Source organism: Heterodontus francisci, chromosome 17 (genome assembly GCF_036365525.1).
Source record: "Heterodontus francisci isolate sHetFra1 chromosome 17, sHetFra1.hap1, whole genome shotgun sequence".
In the NCBI taxonomy this organism is placed as follows: Eukaryota; Metazoa; Chordata; class Chondrichthyes; order Heterodontiformes; family Heterodontidae; genus Heterodontus; species Heterodontus francisci.
This window is the reverse complement of record NC_090387.1, coordinates 96,753,906-96,778,317: the sequence shown is the minus strand read 5'-3', so window position 1 is coordinate 96,778,317 and position 24,412 is coordinate 96,753,906. Positions and strand designations below refer to the sequence as shown.

Sequence of the window (24,412 nt, the reverse complement as noted above, 5' to 3'; positions counted from 1 at the left end):
GTGTGAGGTGAGGAGATGCATTTTGGCAGAAGTATAGGGATAGGCAATATAGACCTAACGGCACAGTTCTAAAGTGTGTTCAGAGACAATAGACCTTGGGTTCCATTTGCATGTATCTTTGAAGGTGACAGGACATATTGAGAGAGTCGTCAGTAAAGCATATGGCATCTTTGGTTTCATAAATAGATGTAGTGAGTACGAAAAAACAGGGTTAGGCCACAAATTGAGGATTGCATCCAGTTCTGGTCACCACTCATATGGAAAGACGTGAGGGTCCTTGAGGGAGCAGAGGAGATTTACCAGAATGGTTCCTGGGATGAGGGATTTTAGCTGGAATATTAGGTTGGAGAAGCTGGGATTGTTCTCCTTGGAGCAAAGGAGATTGAAGGGAGATTTGAAAGAGGTGTACAAGATTATGACAGGTTTAGATAAGGTAGACAAAAAAAAGCTGTTCCCATTAGCTGATGGTACAAGGACTAGGGGACACAGATTTAAGGTTTTGGACAAGAGATGCAGAGAGGATGTGAGGAAGAACTTTAGTGCACAGTGAGTGGTTAATATAGACTTAACGGCACAGACTATCACCAGGGTGATGGAAGAGAGATGAATAACCTCAAAAGGAAATTGGATAGGCACTTGAGGGAAATAAACTTGCAGGACTATGAGGATAGAGGAGGGGAATGGGACTGATTGGATTGCTCTGCAGAGAGCCAGCATGGACTAATAGCCCAATGGCCTACCTCTGTGCAGTAATGACTCGACGACTGGAATTTTTCATTGGGTAGGAGGCCCCGTCCACCAGCTGAAAAGTCAGTGGCGAGCCTCCCTCCACCAAGGCGGGGGAATCAGACCAGGATTTTTCACTCCCCAGGCCTTTAATTGGACTTAGGCAAGACTTCCACCTCCTTGAGGCAGCAAGTCCCGCCTAATGGAGCTGCCAGCCAATCAACGGGCCAGCAGCTCTTAGTCCCAGCAGAGCCAGTAGAGCACTTCTCTTGCTTTCCTCAGACTCGACTCAATTCCTTGGTGGTTTGCATGGATGCGCTTTACCATCTCTCCTCTCAACTCCTTCGGGATAATGACTCTATTTCCTTTGTACATGATGTCATCTCGGGCTGTCAATTCATCTCTGTTTGACCAATACACTCTTGTGACCACAGCAATGTCCTTGATGCTGTCAGGCTATCCTTTCATCACTACTTCTTGTAACACTTGTAGAGTTGCATCTTGTTGGGTAGGTCACTTGATCTGAGCAAGACACGTCATATTCAATGTCTCTGCTGGGTTGATGACTCCCAGAGTATGTCGAGCTGCAGCTTCACGTTGGATTTGGAAGATTTCACACTCTGTCCTCGCATCCTCTACTTTCTTCATAGGGAGTGCTGCTCTAGACAGCATGTCGGCAATGTACGTCTGTTTCTCTTACTTGTGTGTCCTGTCCAGATATCTCAGTAACCGGGGTAACATTCTTTGCAAATGCTTTGGAGCTGATAGTAGCAGCTTGAGAAAAATGGGAGAGAGTGAGAGAGACAGAGTGGTGGAAGCAGAGTGGAAATTTCAAAAGTGCGCCAGACATTCAGAGCCGGAGAGAGAGAGAGAGAGAGAGAGACAGAGAGTGGCAGAGCAGAGCGGGGATTTAAAAAGGGTGCTGAAAGTTCAGAGGCCGGAGAGAGAGAGAGAGAGAGAGAGAGAGAAAGAGCGGTGGAGCAGAGCAGAGATTTATAAAGCACGCCAAATGTTGAGAGGCCGGAGAGAGAGCGAGAAAGAAAGAGAAAGAGCGGCAGGAGCAGTGCAGGGGGAAAAAAGTAGCATCAGAGTGATGTCACAATCAACAGCGAGAGCAGGGAATCAGAAAGCCGGCTGGGGTGAGTATGCTTTTAATGTAATTTCATCTAAAGAGTTAGATATAAAATAAAACTTGATGAATTCATTAGTATTTAAATAAAAACTAAGACGGATTTTATAATTTATAATACAGAGGTGTATTAAGTATTATTAGGGTTTATCAATAATCAGAAGGTTTACTAAAGGCAAAGCTTTATTAGCATTGGGAAGGTTTATTACCAGTAGGAAGGTTTATGTATCTGTGTTTTCAAGAAAAGCATAACTTTAGTTGTAGGTGTTACTAGTAGATAATAAACACAGTAAATTCTACTATACATAGGAATTATTCTGTTAATTATGTAATTAAAATAAATTAACTAATAGCGAAAGTAACAATGTACCATTGGAACGGTCTGCACCTGAACGGTGCTGGGACCAGTGTTCTAACAAACAGTATAACTAGGGAAGTAGAGAGGGCTTTAAACTAAACAAGGGAGGGGTGAGGGATCAAGCCTGGGTAGATGTGGCAAACCGAAGGGTAGAGTCAAGGCAGGAGAGTAGAACAGTAATGTAGGAAATGAAGGTCAGAGAATAGCAGGAAGGGACAGAGAGAAAAAAACCTAATAACACACCAACAGTCAAGACTAGATGTTACAAAGATAACAAAAAGACAAAACTAAAGGCTCTGTATCTGAATGCACGAAGCATTCATAACAAAGTAGATGAACTGATAGCACACATTGAAGTAAATAAATATGATCTGATAGCCATTATGGAGATGTGGCTGCAGGATGACAAGGATTGGGTCCTGAATATTGAGGGGTGTATGATGTTCAAGAAGAATAGGAAGCTAGGTAAAGGTGGAGGGTAGCACTGTTAATCAAGGATGGCATTGGTGCAATAGTTAGAGATGATCTTGGTTCAGGAGATCAGGATGTAGAATCAGTTTGGGTGGAGATGAGGAATAATAGGGGAAAGAAGTCACTAGTGGGAGTGGTCTACAGACCCCCTAACAGTAAACATAATGTAGGACAAAGTATACAAGAAGAAATATTGGGTGCTTGTGATAAAGGGACAGCTGTAATCATGGGTGATTTTAATTTACATATAAACTGGAAAAATCAGATGGACAATAGTAGCCTCGATGGGGTGTTAATAGAATGCTTTCGAGACAGCTTTTTAGAACAGTATGTTCTGGAATCAACCAGAGAGCAGGTTATATTAGACTTGGTATTGTGTAATGTGACAGGATTAATTAATGATCTCAGAGTAAAGGCACCTCCAGGGAGCAGCGACCGCAATATGATTGAATTTTATATCCAGTTTGAAAGAGAAAAGTGAGTCTAAGACTAGTATTTTAAACTTGAATAAGGGCAACCACGTGGACGTGTAAGCTGAGCTAGCTGAAGTGAACTGGGTTACTAGGCTTGGAGATAGATCAATAGAGAAGCAGTGCAGACATTCAAGGGGATATTTCAGAATACTCAAAATAAGTATATTCCTACTCTAATGAAAAGTTCTAAAGGGAGGACCCACCATCCATGGTTAACTAAAGAAGTTAAAGAAGGCATCAAACTTAAGGAAAAGGCATATAATTGCACAAAGATGAGTGGCAGGGCAGATGACTGGTCAGAATATAAAGAACAGATAAAGAATGACTAAAAGGTTAATCAGGAGAAAGAAATTAGAGTATGAGAGGAAGCTAGCTAGAAATGTAAAAATGGATAGCAAGAGATTCTACAGGTATTTAAAAAGGAAAAGAGTAAATAAAGTGAGTGTTGGTCCTCTAGAGAGTGAGAATGGGGAGTGAATAGTAAATAATAAGGAAATGGCGGATGAAATGAACAAATATTTTGCTTCTGTCTTCATTACAGAGAATACAAAAAACATTCCAGTAATAGCTGTAAATCAGGAGGTGGAAGGAAGAGAGGAACTTGGTGAAATTACAATCACCAGGGAAGCAGTACTGAGCAAACTGATGGAGCTGTGGACCGACAAGTCCCCAGGTCCTGATGGACTTCATCCTAAGGTCTTAAATGAGGTGGTTAATGAGGTAGTAGATGTGTTCGTGTTAATTTTTCAAAATTCGATGGATTCTGGAAAGGTTCGATCAGACTGGAAAATAGCAAATATAACCCCTCAATTCAAGAAAAGGGGAGACAGAAAACAGGTAACTAACTATAGGCCAGTTTGCATGACGTCTGTCGTGGGGAAGGTGTTAGAATCAATCATTAAGGAGTTTGTCGCTGGGCACTTAGAAAAGCTCAAGGTAATCGGGAATAGTCAGCATGGTTTTGTGAAAGGGAAATCATGGTAAACCAATTTATTGGAATTCTTTGAAGGAGTAACATGTGCTGTGGATAAAGGGGAGCCCGTTGACGTACTGTTCTTGGATTTCCAGAAGGCATTTGACAAGGTGCCACGTAAAAGGTTATTGCGCAAAGTAGGAGCTCATGGTGTAGTGGGTAACATATTAGCATGGATAGAAGATTGGCTGGCTGGCTGGCAGAAAACTGAATATGCATAAATGGCTCCTTTTCTGATTGGCAGGATGTGAGAAGTGGAGTCCTGCAGGGGTTTGTGCTGGGGCCTCAACTTTTTACAATTTATATCAATGACTTAGATGAGGGGAGTGATGGCATGGTCGCGAAATTTGAAGATGACACAAAGGTAGTCAGGAAAGTATGTTGTGAAGAGGACATAACGAGCTTGCAGACTGATATAGATAGGTTGAGAGAGTGGGCAAAAATCTGGCAGATGCAGTATAATGTGGGAAAATGTGAAGTTGTTCACTTTGGCAGGAAGAATAAAAAAGCAGACTGTTACTTAAATGGAGAGTGACTGCAGAATTCCGAGGTGCAGAGGGATCGAGGTGTTCCAGTACAGGAGTCATAAAAAGTTAGTATACAGGTACAGCAAGTAATAAAGAAGGCTAATGGAATGTGGTCCTTTATTACGAGAGGAATTGAAAATAAAAGTAAGGATATTATGCCTCAGTTATACAGGGCATTGGTGACACCACATCTCAAATACTGTGTGCAGTTTTGATCTCCTTAGTTCAGGAAGGATGTAAATGCGTTGGGGGCGGGTCAGAGGAGGTTTACTAGATTGATACCTGGAATGAGCGGGTTGTCTTATGAGGAAAGGTTGAACAGACTGGGCCTGTTTTCACTGGAGTTTAGAAGAGTGAGGGGAGACTTGATTGAAGTTTATAACATCCTGAACAGTCTTGACAAGGTGGATGTGGAAAGGATGTTTCCTCTCGTGGGGGAGTCCAGAACTAGGGGGCACTGTTTTAAAATTAGGGGTCACCCTTTCAGGACAGAGGTGAGGAGAAATTTTGCCTCTCAGAGGGTTGTGCAACTTTGGAATTCTCTGCTTCAGAAGGTGGTGAAGGCGGGGTCATTGAATATTTTTAAGGCGGAGGTAGATAGATTCTAGTTAGGCAAGGGAATCAAGGGTTTATCGGGGGTAGTTGGGAGTGTGGAATTTGAGACACAAACAGATCAGCCATGATTTTTTTGAATGACAGAGCAGGTTCGAGGGGCCGAATGGCCTACTTCTGCTTCTAATACGTATGATCGTATGTTCATAGCTAAAAATGCTTTGAAGTGGCTTGTGGGCCCACTCAACTGCCACTTTGTCCCTTCCAAGTAGGTATTGATGAAAATGTTCACAAACAAAGACAATAGCCAGGCACTCTTTGTCGATCTGAACAGAGCATCATTCCATTTGCATTAATGCCCTGGATGCAAATGCAACCAGTTGTTTCTGCTGCTAATCCTGTCTTGCTGGTGTCGCAGTGCTGGGTAACTTCATCATTTACGTCATAGTATTTCACCACTGGCATTGCTGTCACTAGTTGTTTGATTTTAGTGAATGCTGCTTCTTGTCCAGTGCTCCAATACCACTGCACGTCCTTGGCAGTGAGTTAGCATAATAGTTCACACTCCGACGACAAATTGGGCAAGAATTTTGCTAAATAGTTGATGAATCCATCAAATTGTTGCACTGCTTTTACATCTGTTGGTCACCACATCGCTGCTACTGCTCGCACCTTTTCAGGATCTAGGTGAAGACCTTTTGTTGTCAGTACATGACCTATGTACTTGACTTCGGGCAACTTTTATTGCAATTTTTCTCTTGTTCAGCTTCAAGTTCATCTGGCGAGCTCTGTCCGGCAGTTGCACTAGATTTTGATCATGGTCAGCAATGGCTTCTTCCAGTGAGTCTCTGCATCCATAAGCTAGCAGATCATCCACTATAGCTTCCACTCTGGGAAGATCACTAACTATCTCATGCTGTCTGCGTTGATACTCCCCTGGAGCCGTGGAAATGCCAAACGGCATGTGCAACCATCTGTATCTCCCAAACGGTGTCCAGAATGTGGTTAGAAAGCTGCTGCTTTCATCCAGCTTCACTTGCCAGTAACCATCCTTCGCATCTTGGGTAGTGAAGATTTTTGCCTTTGCAAGTTGTGGCAAAATTCCTTCGATGGTTGTCATGGGATAGTGAGATCTCTTCAGAGCTTTATTTAGATCTTTTGGGTCGATGCATACTCTCAACGTTCCAGGTTGTTTCACTGCTGCCATGCTGCTAATCCATTCTCTAGGGGTTGTCACTTCCTTGATTACTCCCTTCTTTTCCAGCTCTTCTATCTTGTCTTTCAGGCTGGCATTGAAGGCAGCTGGAAATTTCCTTGGCAGATGTTGAATTGGTCTTACCCTCTCATTTACTTCGAGATGATATTCTCCAGGAAGACATCCTAAACCTGTAAATACATCGTTGTACTCCTCTATGATCTGTTCCGCAGTCAATGGTTTAGTGTGCTGCAACATGTTGCAAATATCTTTTTGCACGTTAAGGGTTACCAGTCCAAGCTTTAGACTTGCTCCGCCTGAGATGAGTGGCTTTTGCTTGCTCTCTGTGATCTTGAACTCCAGATCTTTGTTCTTGTCATTACATTGGGTTCTCAGAGTAACTTGTCCTCTTGGCACTAGTATGGTTTCGTTTTCTTGAGGCTGATGGTTAGGCCAAATTCGTTGCAGGCAGCCACAAACCTGTCGATGAGACTCTGCAGACACTCTTCAGTGTGAGATGTTAATGCAGCATGTTCAGCAAAGAGGAGTTCCCTGATGAGGACTTTCCGTACTTTGGTCTTCGCTCTTAGACGCGCAAGGTTGAACAACCTGCCATCTGATCTTGTGTGGGACAAAATTCCTTCTTCTGAAGACTTGAATGCATGTGAGAGCAGCAGGGAGAAGAAAATCCCAAACAGTGTAGGTGCGAGAACACAGCCCTGTTTCACACCGCTCAGGATAGGAAAGGGACCCCTTTCCTATCCTGAGTGGTGTGAAACAGGGCTGTGTTCTCGCACCCACACTGTTTGGGATTTTCTTCTCCCTGCTGCTCTCACATGCACTAAGACTATCCCAGTTAATATTGGGAATAATAGTAGTGACCCACTACTATTATTACCCTATTACTTTTACACCTCTCTGAGATTTGCCTACATATTTGCTCCTCTATCTCTCCCTGACTGTTTGGAGGCCTGTAGTACACTCCCAGCCTCGTTATTGCCCCCTTTTTGTTTTTATGTTCTACCCAAATTGCCTCATTTGAGGATCCTTCTAAGATATCATCCCTCCTTACTGCGGTAATTGACTCCTTGATCAACAGTGCAATGCCACCTCCTCTTTTACCCCCTCCCCTATCGCGCCTGAAGATTCTATACCCTGGGATATTGAGCTGCCAGTCCTGCCCCTCCCTCAACCATGTCTGTGATAGCAATAATATCACAATCCCATGTGCTAATCAATGGCCTCAATTCATCTGCATTACTAGTAAGACTGTTTGTATTAAAATAGATGCAATCCAGCATTGCATTTTTCACTTGTGCCTTAACAGGTCTATATTTGCTCTGCCTTCCAGACAGTCTCAGTTTCTGTTCTATATCACCCCTACTGTAACTCCACTCTGTATCCGATGCCTCTCCCAAATTAGTTCAAACCACCCCCAACAGCACTGTAAACCTCCCAGCAAGAATGTTGGTCCCATTCCTGTTCAGGTGCAAGCCGTCCAACTTGCAGAGGTCACCTTTGCCAGAAACAGACCCAGTGATCCAGGAACCTAAAGCCCTCCCTCCTGCACCATCTCCTCAGTCACGCATTCATCTGCTCTATCCTCCTATTTCTAAACTCACTAGCACGTGGCACCGGGAGATTTTTTTATTATTTCAAAGGATGTGGGCGTCACTGACTATGCCAGCATTTATTGCCCATCCCTAATTGCCCTTGAGAAGGTGGTGGTGAGCTGCCTTCTTGAACTGCTGCAGTCCATGTGGTGTAGGTACACCCATAGTGCTGTTAAGAAGGGAGTTCCAGGGTTTTGACCCAGCAACAGTGAAGGAACGGCGATATAGTTCCAAGTCAGGATAGTGTGTGACTTGGACGGGAGTAATCCAGAGATTACAACCTTTGAGGTCCTGCTTTTTAATCTGCTACCCAGCTGCCTAAATTCTTGTTGCAAAACCTCATCCCTTTTTCAACCTATGTCGTTGGTACCAATGTGTACCATGACCTCTGGCTGCTCACCCTCCCCCTTCAGAAAGTCCTGCAGCCGCTCCGTGACATCCTTCACCCTCACACCAGGGAGGCAACATACCATCCTGGAGTCACGTTTGTGGCCACAGAAACATCTATCTGTACCCCTTACGATAGAATCCCCTATCACTATAGCTGTTCCACTCCTTCCCCCCCCCACCCGCTGTGCAGCAGAGCCATCCTTGGTGCCACAGACCTGGATGTTGCTGCTTTCCCCTGGGAGGCCATCCCTCCCAACAGTATCCAAAGTGGTATATCTGTTTGAGAGGCGGATGGCCACAGGGGACTCCTGCACTATCTGCCTGCAACTACTACTCCGCCTGGTGGTCACCCATCCCTTTTCTGCCTGTGCTGCCATTACCTGCGGTGTGACCACCTCACTAAACGTGCTATCCACGACGTCCTCAGCATCGCGGATGCTCCACAGTGAATCCACCCGCAGCTCCAGCTCTGTAATACGGGTTGTCAGTAGCTGCAGATGGATACACTTCCTGCACACATGGTCATCAGGGACACTGGAAGCATCCCCGATTTCCCACATATCATGGGGCTGAGCTCTCCTGCCATGACTTGCCTTTAAATTAATTAGTTACTCCCTTTAAAAAATACTAATTACACTAGAGGCCTTGTTCTACTCCAAACACTACCCAGTACAATCTAAAGTCCTTAATAAATTACACAAATTTGAAAAAAATAAATAGAATAATACCCTTTAGTACTCCTCACCTTATCACTTGAGGTTTTTTATTTAAAAAACTTTCCCTTTTTTAAGCTATTTAAATGCACTAACAGCTGTTACTTACCCGACCAATCACCTTACAGAATTCCCGTGATGTCACTGTAAGCTTTCCCCCCTCTCTTTCGAGTCTCAGCATGTGCTGAGAGACACAGGGAGCGAGAGAGAGTCTGCTGGCACTTCGGATCAGCTTCCTCGCAGGTCCACCAGCCGCTGCTCTGCTCTGCTCCCAGGTAAGTGAATGGTGCAATTGGTGTTGGTGATCAAGTCTTCTGGAGTGGAGAGGCTGTGAGAGATGGCACGATTGAAGACTTGACCCCTGGTGTTCTCTTATGTGTTTAAGTGGGTATGTTTATAATCTGCATACATCATCAGACAGGATAGTTTGTCATATGTCACATAATCCCATTATTGAAATGGGTTTTTTGACCAAGTAAGACGTACTAGTCAGGGCTCTCCAGCTGTATATATATCTTCCAATAATAAAACTCAGTTTAGTTTACCAGTCCTGCCTGTGTGATTGTTAAGTTTGTGTTTAAAAGATAGATAAGAAAACACAACACTTGGGTGTCAATGGGAGAGTTATAACAAGGATTAACATGGAAATAGGTGGCTTGAGAAGTCTGCAGTGTGGCATGGAGTGAGGCTGCTTGAGTGGGACGGCGGAGGCGGGGGTGGGGGGGTGATGCTGCTCGGAGAGTTCAGGAGCAGCCTATAAGTATCATGGTTGAAAGTTACTCAAACCAGGTTCTGAGGAGGATGCGGAGCAGAGGGGGGTGAGAAAGTGGGCGTGGGGCTTAGGAAGGATCTTATGTGAAAGGTGGGGGGCTTAGTAGTGGGTGAACCACCAAGAAGCATGAAAGTTTCAGAGGAGTGAGGAGGACAACAGAGTGAGGCTTGGCAAAATGAAATCTACTCCACTGCAATGGGATGTGGGGGAGACAAGCAGTGGGATGTTTAGCCAGGCAGAGACATCAATGAGTATGAAGGAGTCCCTACCTATTACTGAACTTTCTATCAACACCATTTATACTATGAATGGATTGTTAATCAGCCTGCAAATCCTTCCATTACTGCACACTGCTCTCGAAGGGGAAGATATAACAAATAAACAAGTATCACTGCAGGAAATCCTTCCTCAGTCTGAGCCAACCATTCAGCTCTTTGTACCTACGTGTCAGAAATGCCCATCTGACAATCCTCCAAGATTCTGTCAACGAACAAACTTGAAAAGAGAGCAATGTTGAAAGGAAGGATCAGCATGTCTTTAGGGCCAGCATCACTGGTACTTGCAGTTTCTCTCAGCACCCTGATCTTCTTCTCACACCTGCTGGCGGAGGACTCTGAAAGAAAAAGCATGAAAGGATTTCAGATAGTTCATTAACTTCCTGCAGAATGATCAGGGCTAATGTGGAAGGAGTTTCCTATGATCAGCTCAATGGAATTTCATAGTCAGAATGTTTACAGCTTGCAGCTTTAGTGAGCACCAGAGAGGTATGAAGTAACCATGATATTGGGGTGAGTTAAGCACAAGAGAGGTGAGGTAGGCTGGAGTGAGGCATGAGGTAAGCACAGGAGAGGAGTGAGGTCGGCTCGAAGTAAACATGGGAGAGGAGTGAGATAAACTCAGCTGATGCATGAGGTAGAAACATAGAAAATAGGAGCAGGAGTAGGCCATTCAGCCCTTCGAGCCTGCTCCGCCATTCATTATGATCGTGGCTGATCATCCAACTCAGTAACCTGTTCCCACTTTCCCCCCATACCCTTTGATCCCTTTCGTCCCAAGAACTATATCTAACTCCTTCTTGAAAACATACAATGTTTTGGCCTCAACTGCTTTCTATGGTAGCGAATTCTACAGGCTGACCACTCTCAGGGTGAAGTAATTTCTCGTCATTTCAGTCCTGAAAGGTTTACCCCCATATCCTTAGACTGTGACCCCTGGTTCTGGACTCCCCCACCATCGGGAACATCCTTCCTGCATCTACCCTGTCAAGTCCTGTCAGAACTTTATAGGTTTCTATGAGATCCCCCCTCACTCTTCTGAACTCCTGCAAATATAATCCTAACCAACTCAATCTCTCCTCATACGTCAGTCCCTCCATCCCAGGAATCAGTCTGGTAAACTTTTGCTGCACTCCCTCTATAGCAAGAACATCCTTCCTCAGATAAGGAGACTAAAACTGCACACAATATTCCAGGTGTGGCCTCACCATGGCCCTGTATAATTGCAGCAAGACATCCCTGCTCCTGTACTCGAATCCTCTCGCTATGAAGGCCAACATACCATCTGCCTTTTTTACTGCCTGTTGCACCTGCATGCTTACTTTCAGTGACTGGTGTACAAGAACACCCAGGTCTCGTTGCATATTCCCCTCTCTCAGTTTATAGCCGTTCAGATAATAATCTGCCTTCCTGTTTTTGCTACCAAAGTGGATAAACTCACATTTATCCACATTATACTGCATCTGCTATGCATTAACCCACTCACTCAACTTGTCCAAATCACCCTGAAGTCTCTCTGTATTCTCCTCACAACTCACCCTCCCACCCAGTTTTGTGTCATCTATAAATTTGGAGATATTATATTTAGTTCTCTCATCTAAATCATTAATATATATTGTGAATAGCTGGGGTCCTAGCACCGATCCCTGCGGTACCCCACTAGTCACTGCCTGCCATTCGGAAAAAGAACCGTTTATCCCTACTCTTTGTTTCCTGTCTGCCAACCAATTTTCTATCCACTACCCCCAATTGCACGTGCTTTAATTTTGCACACTAATCTCTTATGTGGGACTTTGTCGAAAGTCCAAATAAACCCTCATCAACTCTACTCGTTACATCCTCGAAGAATTCTCGTAGATTTGTCAAGCATGATTTCCCTTTCGTAAATCCATGCTGACTCTGTCCGATTCTACCACTGTTCTCCAAGTGCTCTGCTATAAAATCTTTTATAATGGATTCTAGAATTTTCCCCACTACCGATTTCGGGCTGACTGGTCTATAATTCCCTGCTTTCTCTATACCTCCCTTTTTAAATAGTGGGGTTACATTCGCTCCCGTCCAATCTGTAGGAACTGTTCCAGAGTCTATAGAATCTCGGAAGATGACAACCAATGCATCCACTATTTCTAGGGCTACTTCCTTAAGTACTCTGGGATGCAGACCATCAGTCACTGGGGATTTATCGGCCTTCAATCCCATCAATTTCCCCAACACCAGTTCTCTACTAATACTGATTTCCTTCAGTTCCTCCCTTTCACTAAGTCCTGTGTTCCCCAACATTTCTGGTATGATATTTGTGTAAGCACAGGAGAGAGGTGAGGTAGGCTTGAGTGAGGCATGAAGTAGACAGGGCAGGGTCTTGTTAAAAACAATACCCTGGAAGTAAGTGTGACAACAGAAAGTGCTTTCAGTTACAACACATTTTTTAAACATAATACAGAACAGCAACAAGACAGTTCCCCGTGGCAAAAGTGAGGCACCACTCATCAACATCTATTTACTTTTTTTTTGTATCCTTCAACGCATTGTAGTCTTAACCCTGCCATCAGATGCTGCTTGAATTCCCTGTCAGGATGAATGGAAACTCTCTCTGCCGATGAATAGGATAGCTCGCAATATATATCCATATAATTTTCGGATGAACAGCGCTTCATTCAGCCAGCGCTCAGCTTGGGTGAGTGTAAGCTTTCAATATGATTTGCATATTCTGGGTGAGCATTTGGACTTCACCTCTTTCAATGAAATGGCAGAAGATTGTGTGCTGAACACTTCAAAAAAGCGAAATAACTTCTATCAACATCTCCAACAAGATGACAGCAGCAGGAGCTTCAGTTCAGCAATGCAGCAATACTGAGGGAGAAACTTTGGGTTAAAAAAGGCCTCCCTTCTCCAGTGGATGTGTGTGTTATATTCCAGAAAGCCAGGCAGTGAAAGATAGAACCAGAGCCAATCTTTACACATTTTTATCAGCATTTATTTACAGAGATACACATTACAAACATGCACCTCCAAACCCAGCCACTATGTTTGCAGTCTGTTCCTATTATATGAGCGCAGGTTAATAGCCACCACCTGAATACAATTAAACACAATTAATACACAATTAACATATTCTCTTCTCTCTTTATATAGATATTAGAGTTTATATGTACAACCAATGAAGAGTGCAGGAGGGCATGCCAGGAGCAGCACCAGGCATACCTAAAAATAAGGTGTCAGCTTGGTGAAGCTACAACACAGGACTACTTGCATGCCAAACAGCGGAAACAGCATGAAATAGACAGAGCTAAGCGATCCCATAACCAACGGATCAGATCTAAGCTCTGCAGTCCTGCCACATCCAGTCATGAATGGTGGTGAACAATTAAACAACTAACTGGAGGAGGAGGCTGCACAAATATCCCCATCCTCAATGATGGGGGAGCCCAGCATGTAGAATCACAAAATTGTTACAGTGCATTCGACCCATTGTGTCCACACTAGCTCTCCGAAAGATCAATTACTTCAGTTCCATTCCACCACCCCCCCTTCTCCCCATAACCCTGCACATTCTTCCTTTTCATATAACTGTCTAATTCCCTTTTGAATGCTTCAATTGAACCTGCCTCCACCACGTTCTCAGGCAGCACATTCCAGACCTTAACCACTCGCTGTGTGAAAAAGTGTTTCCTCATGTCACTTTTGCTTCTCTTACCAAATACTTTAAATCTGTGCCCTCTTGTTCTCGAGCCTTTCACGAGTGGGAACAGTTTCCCTCTATCTACTCTGTCCAGACCACTCATGATTTTGAATACCTCTATCAAATCACCTCTCAGCCTTCTCTTCTCCAAGGAAAACAGTCCTAACTTAGGAACATAGGAGCAGGAGTAGGCCATTCAGCTCATCGAGCCTGCCCCACCATTCAATATGATCACGGCTGATCCTCCGCTTCAATGCCTTTTTCCCACACTATCTCTTAATGTCTTATGTACTTAGAAATCTGTCAATCTCTGCTTTAAGCATACGCAATCACTGAGCTTCCACAACCCTCTGGGGTAGAGAATTCCAAAGATTCACAACCCTCTGAGTAATGAAATTTCTCCTCATCTCTGTCCTAAGTGGCTTCCCCTTTATTTTGAAATTGTGTCTCCTGGTTCTAGACTCCCCAACCAGGGGAAACATCTTACCAGCATCTACCCTGTCTATCCCTTAAGTATTTTGTAGGTTTCAATTAGATCATCTCTCATTCTTCAAATCTCTAGAGAATACAGGCCCAGTTTTCGCAATCTCTCTTCATAGGACAGTCCCACCATCCCGGGAACCAGTCTGGTGAACCTTCGTTGCACTCCCTCTATGGCAATAACATCCTTCCTAAGGTAAGGGGACCAAAACTGCACACAGTACTCCAGGTGCAGTCTAACCAAGATTCTATACAATTGAAGCAAGACTTCACTACTCCTGTTCTCAAATCCTCTTGCGATAAAAGCGAACATATTATTAGCCTTAAATTAAAACAAGAAATGCTGGAACCACTCAGCAGGTCTGGCAGCATCTGTGGAAAGAGAAGCAGAGTTAACGTTTCGGGTCAGTGACCCTTCATCGGAAGGGTCAGATTTCAGATTTCCAGCATCCGCAGTATTTTGCTTTTATATTATTAGTCTTATTAATTGCTTGCTGCATCTGCATGTTCGCTTTCAGTGACTTATTGACAAGGACACCCAGGTCCCTTTGTATATCTACACTTTCTAATCTTTTACCATTTAAGAAATACCCTGCACATCTATTCCTCCCACCAAGTGGATAACCTCACATTTTTCCACATTATATTCCATTTGCCACGTTCTTGCCCACTCACAAGTCTGTCCGAATCCCCTTGAAGCTGTTTTGCATCTTCCTCACAACACACATTCCCACCTACTTTTGTGTCATCCACAAACTTGGAAAAACTACATTTGGTCCCCACATCCAAATCATTGATATATATATAATAAACAGCTGTGGCCCAAGCACTGATCCCTGCAGTATCCCACTAGTCACAGCCTGCCAATGTGAGAATGACCCGTTTATTCCTACTCTCTGCTTTCTGCCTGTTAACCAATCCTTAATCCATGCCAGTATATTACCTCCTATCCTACATACTTAAATTTTGCTAATCAACCTCCTGTGGGAGATTTTATCAAAAGCCTTCTGAAAATCCAAGTATACCACGTCCACCAACTCCCCTTTATCAATTCTGTTTGTAACATTCTCAAAAAACACCAACACATTCATCAAACATGATTTCTCATTCATAAATCCATGTTGACTATGCCCAATGAGATCATTATCATCCAAGTGTCCATTTATCACATCCTTTAGAATAGATTCTAGCATTTTCCCAATGACTGATGGAAGGCTAACAGGTCTGTAATTCCCTGTTTTCTCTCTCCATCCCTTCTTAAATAGTGGGATGACATTTGTGACCTTCCAATCTGCAGGAATTGCTCCAGAATCTATCGAATTTTGGAAGATGATCACCAATGCATCCATTATCTCCATAGCTACCTCTTTCAACACTCTGGGATGTAGAATATCAGGTCCTGGGGACTTATCAATCTTTAGCCCCATTACTTTTTCCAATACTACCTTCTTAGTAATTCTAATTTCCTTCAATTCCTCGTTCCCCCTAATCCCCAGGATCTCTCTTCTTCTTTGGCCTCCTTGTCTTGGGAGACAATTGGGAAGCACCTGGAGGTGGTCAGTGGTTTGTGGAGCAGCGCCTGGAGTGGCTATAAAGACCAATACTAGAGTGACAGACTCTTCCACAGGTGCTGCAGAAAAAATCGGTTGTCGGGGCTGTTGCACAATTGGCTCTCCCCATGTCTCCGCTTTAAAGACGTCTGCAAACGCGACATGTAGTCCTGTAACATTGATCACAAGTCGTGGGAGTCAGTTGCCAGTGATCGCCAGAGCTGGCGGGCAGCTCTGCTGCCAACTGCTAAGTCTCTTCGACTCGCCACACTTTAGCCCCGCCTTTATGGCTGCCCGCCAGCTCTGGCGATCGCTGGCAACTGACTCCCACGACTTGTGATCAATGTTACAGGACTTCATGTCGCGTTTGCAGACGTCTTTAAAGCGGAGACATGGACGGCCGGTAGGTCTGATACCAGTGGCGAGCTCACTGTACAATGTGTCCTTGGGGATCCTGCCATCTTCCATGCGGCTCACATGGCCAAGCTATCTCAAGCGCAACTGACTCAGTAGTGTATATAAGCTGGGGATGTTGGCCGCCTCGAGGACTACTGTGTTGGAGATGCGGTCCTGCCACCTGATGCCAAGGATTCTCCGGAGGCAGCGAAGATGGAATGAATTGAGACGTCGCTCTTGGCTGACATATGTTGTCCAGGCCTCGCTGCCGTAGAGCAAGGTACTGAGGACACAGGCTTGATACGCTCGGATTTTTGTGTTCCGTGTCAGTGTGCCATTTTCCCACACTCTCTTGGCCAGTCTGGACATAGCAGTGGAAGCCTTTCCCATGCGCTTGTTGATTTCTGCATCGAGAGACAGGTTACTGGTGATAGTTGAGCCTAGGTAGGTGAACTCTTGAACCACTTCCAGAACGTGGTCGCCGATATTGATGGATGGAGCATTTCTGACGTCCTGTCCCATGATGTTCGTTTTCTTGAGGCTGATGGTTAGGCCAAATTCGTTGCAGGCAGCCGCAAACCTGTCGATGAGACTCTGCAGACACTCTTCAGTGTGGGATGTTAATGCAGTATCGTCAGCAAAGAGGAGTTCCACGATGAGGACTTTCCGTACTTTGGTCTTCGCTCTTAGGCGGGCAAGGTTGAACAACCTGCCACCTGATCTTGTGTGGAGGAAAATTCCTTCTTCTGAAGACTTGAATGCCTGTGAGAGCAGCAGGGAGAAGAAAATCCCAAACAGTGTGGATGAGAGAACACAGCCCTGTTTCACACCACTCAGGATAGGAAAGGGGTCTGATGAGGCGCCGCTCAGCTGAATTGTGCCTTTCATATTGTCATGGAATGAGGTGATGATACTTAGTAGCTTTGGTGGACATCCGATCTTTTCTAGTAGTCTGAAGAGACCATGTCTGCTGACGAGGTCAAAGGCTTTGGTGAGATCAATGAAAGCAACGTATAGGGGCATATGTTGTTCGCGGCATTTCTCCTGTAGCTGACGAAGGGAGAACAGCATGTCAATGGTCGATCTCTCTGCTCGAAAGCCACACTGTGTCTCAGGGTAGACTCACTCGGCCAGCTTCTGGAGCCTGTTTAAAGCGACTCGAGCGAAGACTTTCCCCGCTTTGCTGAGCAGGGAGATTCCACGTTAGTTGTGGGAGATTTCTTGTATCTTCCTCAGTGAAGACAGACACAAAGTAATCATTTAGCTTCTCTGCCATTTCTCTATTCCCCATTACGAATTCTCCTGACTCTGCCTGTAATGAACCCCACATTTGTCTTAGCCAAATGTTTCCTTTTTATATACCTACAGAAGCTTTTACAGTCCATTTTTACATTTTTTGCTAGCTTACATTCATATTCTATTCTCCCTTTTTCTCTCAGTTTCACCATCGTCTTTTGCTGTATTCTAAAATCTTCCCAATCCTCAGGTTTACTACTATTTCTGGCAATGTTATAGGCCTTTTCTTTTAATCTTATACAATCCTTAACTTCCTTTGTTATCCATGGTTGACTGCCTTTACTTTTGGGGTTTTTGTGCCTTGAATGAATGTGTAGTTGCTGTAAACTATGTAATAATTCTTTAAAGACTATCCATTGCCTATGTACTGTTATACCTTTTAATGTATTTTCCCAATCCACCACAGCCAATTTGCCCCTCATATCTTCATAATTTCCTTTGTTCAAATTTAACTCCCTGGCTTCAGATTGAACGACTTCACTTTCAAACATAATGTAAAATTCTATCATATTATGGTCACTCATCCCTAAAGGGTCTTTGACAACAAGATTATGAATGAGCCCTTTCTCATTACATAATACTATATCTAAAATAGCTTATTCTCTAGTTGGTTCCTCAACATACTGCTCTAGAAAACCATCCCTCACACACTCCAGAAACTCGTCCTCCACAGCATTAGTGCATTAGGCTTATCCAGTCTATATGCAGATTAAGGTCAACCATGATTACTGTATTATCCATGCTACATGCTTCTCTAACCTCCTGATTAATACCATGCCCCACACTACCACTACTGCTTGGTGGCCGACAAACAACTCCTACCAATATTTGCTGCCCCTTGCTGTCTGTTAGCTACACTCGAACAGATTCCACATTTTGTTCTTCTGATCTGAGATCCTCCTTTACTAAAGTACTAACCCCTCCCTTATTATCAGCGCAACACCACCTCCTTTTCCTTTTTGCCTGTCCTTCCTAAATGTCGAATATCCTTGAATATTCAGTTCCCAGTCTTGGTCACCCTGAAGCCACGTTTCTGTTGTGGCAATTAGATTACACCTATTTACCTCTATTTGTACCTTTAAATCATCTACCTTGTTGCGAATGCTGTGTGCATTCAGGTAGAGTGCCCTTAATCTTATCTTCTTGGCATTCTGCATTCTAAGCCGAGTTGATCCCCTGCCGTCTAATGTCGCTTGCTACTTTTCTACCTCCTGTTACCAGCTTTACTTCCTTCCAATTTGAGCTCCCTCTCAGGTTCCCATCCCCTAACAATTTAGTTCAAACCCTCCCCAACAGCACTAGCAAATCTCCCTGTGAGAATATTGATCCCAGTCTTGCTAAGATGCAACCCGTCCATCTTGTACAGGTCCCACCTGCCCCAGACTCTAATGCCTTCCCTCCTCCACCAGTTCTCCAGCCACATGTTCAATTACTCAAATCTCGTATTCCTATTCTCACTTGCACCTGGAACTGGCAGTAATCCTGAGATTATTGCTTTTGAGGTCCCGCTTTTTAATATCCTTCCTCGCACCCTAAATTCTGGTTTCACGACCCATCCCCCTTCTTACCTATATCATTGGTACCAATGTGGACAACAACCTCTGGCTATTCACCCTCCCCCAGAAGAATGTCCTACAACCGCTCCATGACATCCTTGACCCTGGCACCAGGGAGGCAACACACCATCCTGGAGTCAGGTTTACTGCTGCAGAAACGCCTGTCTGATCCCCTATCAGCTGAGCCACTTATGGTGCCACAAACCTGGCTCTGATTTCACTGAGGAACCATCACCCTCATCAGTATCCACAATGGAAAATCGATTAGCAAGTGAGATCATATCAGGGAACTGCTGAACTACCTGCCTGGTTCTCTTAGACTGCCTGGAGGTTACCCATTCCCTCTCTGCCTGCATGCTCCTAACCTGTGGTGGGACCACCTCCCTAAACATGCTATCCATGTAGTCCTCTGCCTAGTGGATGCCCAAAAAGTGACTTCAGCCACTGCTCAAGTTCCAAAACCTGGAGCTCAAGCTTCTGCAGCCAGTGACATTGCCTGAAGCTGTGTTTGTCTGGGACACATGGTGCATCCATGACTTCCCACATCTCAGAGGCTGCACATTCCACTCGGAAAATTTCACCATCTCCCTGGTGCTGTTCCTGGTATGTCCTCCTGCACTCTACATTGATTGTACATCATTCCAAAAGACAAGGCTGAAGCATTTCCACACATGTTCAGTTAGAAGTGCCGAGTGGCTTGTCCATCTCGGCCTCCTCCTGAGGTCTCCAGCATCAGAGGTGGCAGTTTTCAGCCAATCCAATTCACTCCACATGATATCAAGAAATGGCTGAAGGCACAGGATACTGCAAAGGCTATGGGCCCTGATTAGATCCCGGCAATAGTATTGAAGATCTGTGCTAGAGAACTTGCCGCGCCCCTAGCCAAGCTGTTCCAGTACAGCTACAACACTGGCATCTACCCAACAATGTGAAAAATTGCCAAAAAGCAGGACAGGTCCAATTACTGCCTGATTAGTCTACTCTCGATCATCAACAAAGTGATGGAAGGGGTCATCAACAATGCTATCAAGCAGCACTTACTCAGCAATAACCTGCTCAGTGACGCTCAGTTTGGTTTCCGCCAGGGCCACTCAGCTCCTGACCTCATTACAGCCTTGGTCTAAACATGGACAAAAGAGCTGAACTCAAGAGGTGAGGTGAGAGTGACTGCCCTTGACATAAAGGCAGCATTTGACTGAGTATGGCATCAAGGAGCCCTAGCAAAACTGGAGTCAATGGGAATCAGGAGGAAAACTCTCTGCTGGTTGGAGTCATACCTAGATCAAAGGAAGATGGTTGTGATTGTTGGAGGTCAATCATCTCAGTCCAAGGACATCACTGCAGGAGTTCCTCAGGGTAGTGTCCTAGACCCAAATCATCTTCAGCTGCTTCATCAATGACCTTCCTTCCATCATAAGGTCAGAAGTGGGGATGTTCGCTGATGATTGCACAACGTTCAGCACCATTCTGCGACACCTCAGATACTGAAGCAGACCATATGCAGCAAGACCTGGACAATATTCAGGCTTGGGCTGATAAGTGACAAGTTATATTAATGCCTCACAGGTGCCAGGCAATGACCATCTTCAATAAGAGAGAATATGACCATCTCTCTTGACATTCAATGGCATTACAATCGTGGAATCCCCACTATCAACATCCTGTGCATTATCATGACAAGAAAATGAATTGGACCAGCCATATAAGTACTGTGGCTACAATGGCAGGTCAGAGACTGGGAATTCTGAATAAAGTAACTCACCTCCTGACTTGGGGTGGCGCAGTGGTTAGCACCGCAGCTTCACAGCTCCAGCGACCCAGGTTTGGTTCTGGGTACTGCCTGTGCGGAGTTTGCAAGTTCTCCGTGTGACCACATGGGTTTCCGCCGGGTGCTCTGGTTTCCTCCCACAGCCAAAGACTTGCAGGTTGATAGGTAAATTGGCTATTGTAAATTGCCCCTGGTGTAGGTAGGTGGTAGGAGAATGGTGGGGATGTGGTAGGGAGTATGGGATTAATGTAGGAGTAGTATAAATGAGTGGTTGTTGTTTGGCACAGACTTGGTGGGCCGAAGGGCCTGTTTTAGTGCTGTATGACTATGACTTCCCTAAAGCCTGTCCACCATCTACAAGGTACAAGTCAGGAGTGTGATGGAATACTCTCCACTTGCCTGGATGGGTGCAGTTCCAACAACACTCAAGAAGCTCGACACCATCCAGGACAAAGCAGCCCACCACCTTCAAAATTCACTCCCTCCACCACCTACGCACATTGGCAGCAGTGTGCGCCATCACAAGTGGCAATATCGCATCTCACCAAGGTTCCTTAGACAGCACCTTCCAAAGCCACAACCTCTACCAACTAGAAGGACAAGGGCAGCAGATGCATGGGGATACCCCCACCTGCACGTTCGCCTGCAAGTCACACACCATCCTGACTTAGAACGATATCGCCGTTCCTTCACTGTCGCTGGGTCAAAATCCTGGAATTCCCTTCCTAACAGCACTGTGGGTGTACCTAAAGGCAGCTCACCATCACCTTCTCAGGGAAAATTAGGGACGGGCAATAAATGCTGACCTAGCCAGTGACACCCACATCACGTGAAAAGAATTAAAAGCAAAAAAATCAAAACAAATTAAATCAAAGCTCTCCATATCCTGTATCAAGAATTACATTGCGAGATGCCCCTCCTCTCGGACTGTTAACAGTTTCTTTGTACAAGCTTTTCTTTGCGTAAAACGATCAGACAGTTGATGACTTGCATTAACCATTTTAAATTTAGAGATTTCCTTCTCTCCAGTATTTGTTTCAACGCAGCAAGGTCAATCTGTAACATTATCTTCCTTGCACTTTTCGTACGTGTACATTATCCCACAATGAATGATTATCTACATAACATTCAATGGGTGTCCTATCTTAAGTACACCTATTGTGCAGAATCTCACTTAAAATATTTTACAAATAGAATCCCATATCCACTGCCTCCACACGAATCAGTGTTTTAGCAGCTAAAGTACTTTTAACAGCACTTTTTATTTTCTTCGCCTCCCAAGCTAAAGGACATCATTTCCCATTTCCCCCGATCAGAAATGTTATAAAACTAGTCAGACTCATCAGGAAGGTCAGCATGTAAAGCATTGCTAAAAATGGCTAGCTTCATATTCTTTGGGTCATCTAAGGATGGGAACTGCAGTATGCATTTCTCCAAATTTAATTTTTAAATGTTTTATTTGCGCTTAAAATGTTCTCTGCTTTAGGGTGTCAGGCAAGCTTCCCCACCTCCCCACCTGCCAAGAATGAGGAAAATTAATTTCGCCACATGAACATTGATTTTAAACTGCTGATGGTGAAGAAAGAACTTGTTTTAAAAAACAGTTGGAAACTTTGGCTGGCGAGAGAGAGAGACATTAGCATATCCACAAAGAGTACTTCAAAGGACAAAGGAGCTATTTCCTGCTCCAATTTAATCCACAATGAACTTTTGATTACCAGACGTTGAAGCATTCCTGGTTAACTACCGAGCTAGCCGAATACACAAACAGACATGGTCAGACCAGTTTAGTCACGTGACTGGCTGGCTGTTCGTTTTTTGAATTTTGAACTTGCCACAGAGTGTTTGAAACTCAGAAGGCTGTTTTTTCCTAGACTGAGAAGACCTGCCTCCTGCCTACTCTCATCTCACTCACACCAGCATTGGAAACAATTGAAGATATATTAACACTAAGAGAGAAAAGTCTCCTACAGTGAACAAGGTTTAAGAAGAATACTGGGCTCCAACGAAAAGTGGCAGCTGTCTACAATCAATGTCTCCAAGGCGAGCTGGAAACACAGCACAGTAAACAAGAAACTCTTCTGAAATTGCCTCAAACCTTTCCATTTTACTTTCCCTCTGCTCTTTTCTGTCTCTATTTGCATGCATGTATGGTGTGTGTATGCGAGCATGGCCGCATTGTATATCCATAGGTATTAACCATATGAGAGTTTAAGGTTTAATAATTTTCACTTTTCTTCTTTAAACCTAAGAAAGCCTGTTTGTGCTCATTTCTTTGCCTTATAATTGGAAAGTTGTGAACAAGGATTCACAAAGGGGGAGCACAAAACACAGTGTGTTTAAAATTAAACCCTGTTACAATAAGACCAGGTGAAGATAGTTACAGAGCCCTAGACACCTTTTCCACCTGGTCGTAACAAGGATGTTTCATCATAGTACTTAACTCCAATACATCAAATCTAGTATCTAGCGTCAGAGTCAGCATGGCTTTGTCAGGGGGGAGATCGTGTCTAACTAACTTGATTGAATTTTTCGAGGTGATGACGAGGTGTGTAGATGAGGGTAAAGCAGTTGATGTAGTCTGCATGGATTTCAGTCAGGCTTTTGATAAGGTCCCACATGGGAGATTGGTTAAGAAAGTAAGAGCCCATGGGATCCAGGGTAATTTGGCAAATTGGATCCAAAATTAACTGAGTGGCAGGAGGCAGAGGGTGATGGTCGAGGGTTGTTTTTGCGATTGGAAGCCTGTGACCAGAGGTGTACTACAGGGATTGGTGCTGGGACCCTTGTTGTTTGTAGTGTATGTTAATGATTTAGACGTGAATACAGGAGGTATGATAAGTAAGTTCACAGATTACACGAAAATTGGTGGTGTCGTAAATAGTGAGGAGGAAAGCCTTAGATTACAGGATGATATAGATTGGCTGGTAAGATGGGCGGTGCAGTGGCAGATGGAATTTAATCCTGAGAAGTGTAAGGTGATGCATTTTGGGAAGACTAACAAAGCAAGGGAATATACAATGGATGGTAGGACCGTAGGAAATACAGAGGGTCAGAGGGACCTTGGTGTACTAGTCCATAGATCACTGAAGGCAACAGCACAGGTCAATAAGGTGGTTAGGAAGACATATGGGATACTTGCCTTTATTAGCCGAGCATAGAATATAAGAGCAGGGAGGTTATGATGGAGTTGTATAAAATGCTAGTTAGGCCACAGCTGGAATACTGTGTACAATTCTGGTTGCCACACTATAGGAAGGATGTGATTGCACTGGAGAGGGTGCAGAGGTGATTCACCATGATGTTGCCTGAGCTGGAGCATTTCAGCTATGAAGAGATACTGAAAAGGCTAGGGTTGTTTTCCTGAAAGAAGAGAAGGCTGAGGGGGGACCTGATTGAGGTATACAAAATTATGAGGGGGGTAGATACGGTAGATAGGCAGAAACTTTTTCCCTTAGCGGAGGTGTCAATAACCAGAAGGCATAGATTTAAGTTAAGGGGCAGGAGGTTTAGAGGGGAT

At 44.3% G+C, this 24,412-nt stretch overlaps 1 protein-coding gene across 5 annotated transcripts in view; it reads right to left on the bottom strand.

Annotated features, from left to right (window-relative positions):
- LOC137379127 (adhesion G protein-coupled receptor G3-like) overlaps positions 1-24,412 on the bottom strand; it is a 269,576-nt gene that overhangs the window by 159,151 nt on the left and 86,013 nt on the right. For all 5 annotated transcript variants that reach the window (XM_068049842.1, XM_068049843.1, XM_068049845.1 and 2 more), the window contains exon 4: positions 10,337-10,505. In XM_068049842.1, coding sequence (XP_067905943.1) covers positions 10,337-10,505 — 169 coding nt within the window. The remainder of the gene's footprint in view (positions 1-10,336; positions 10,506-24,412) is intronic.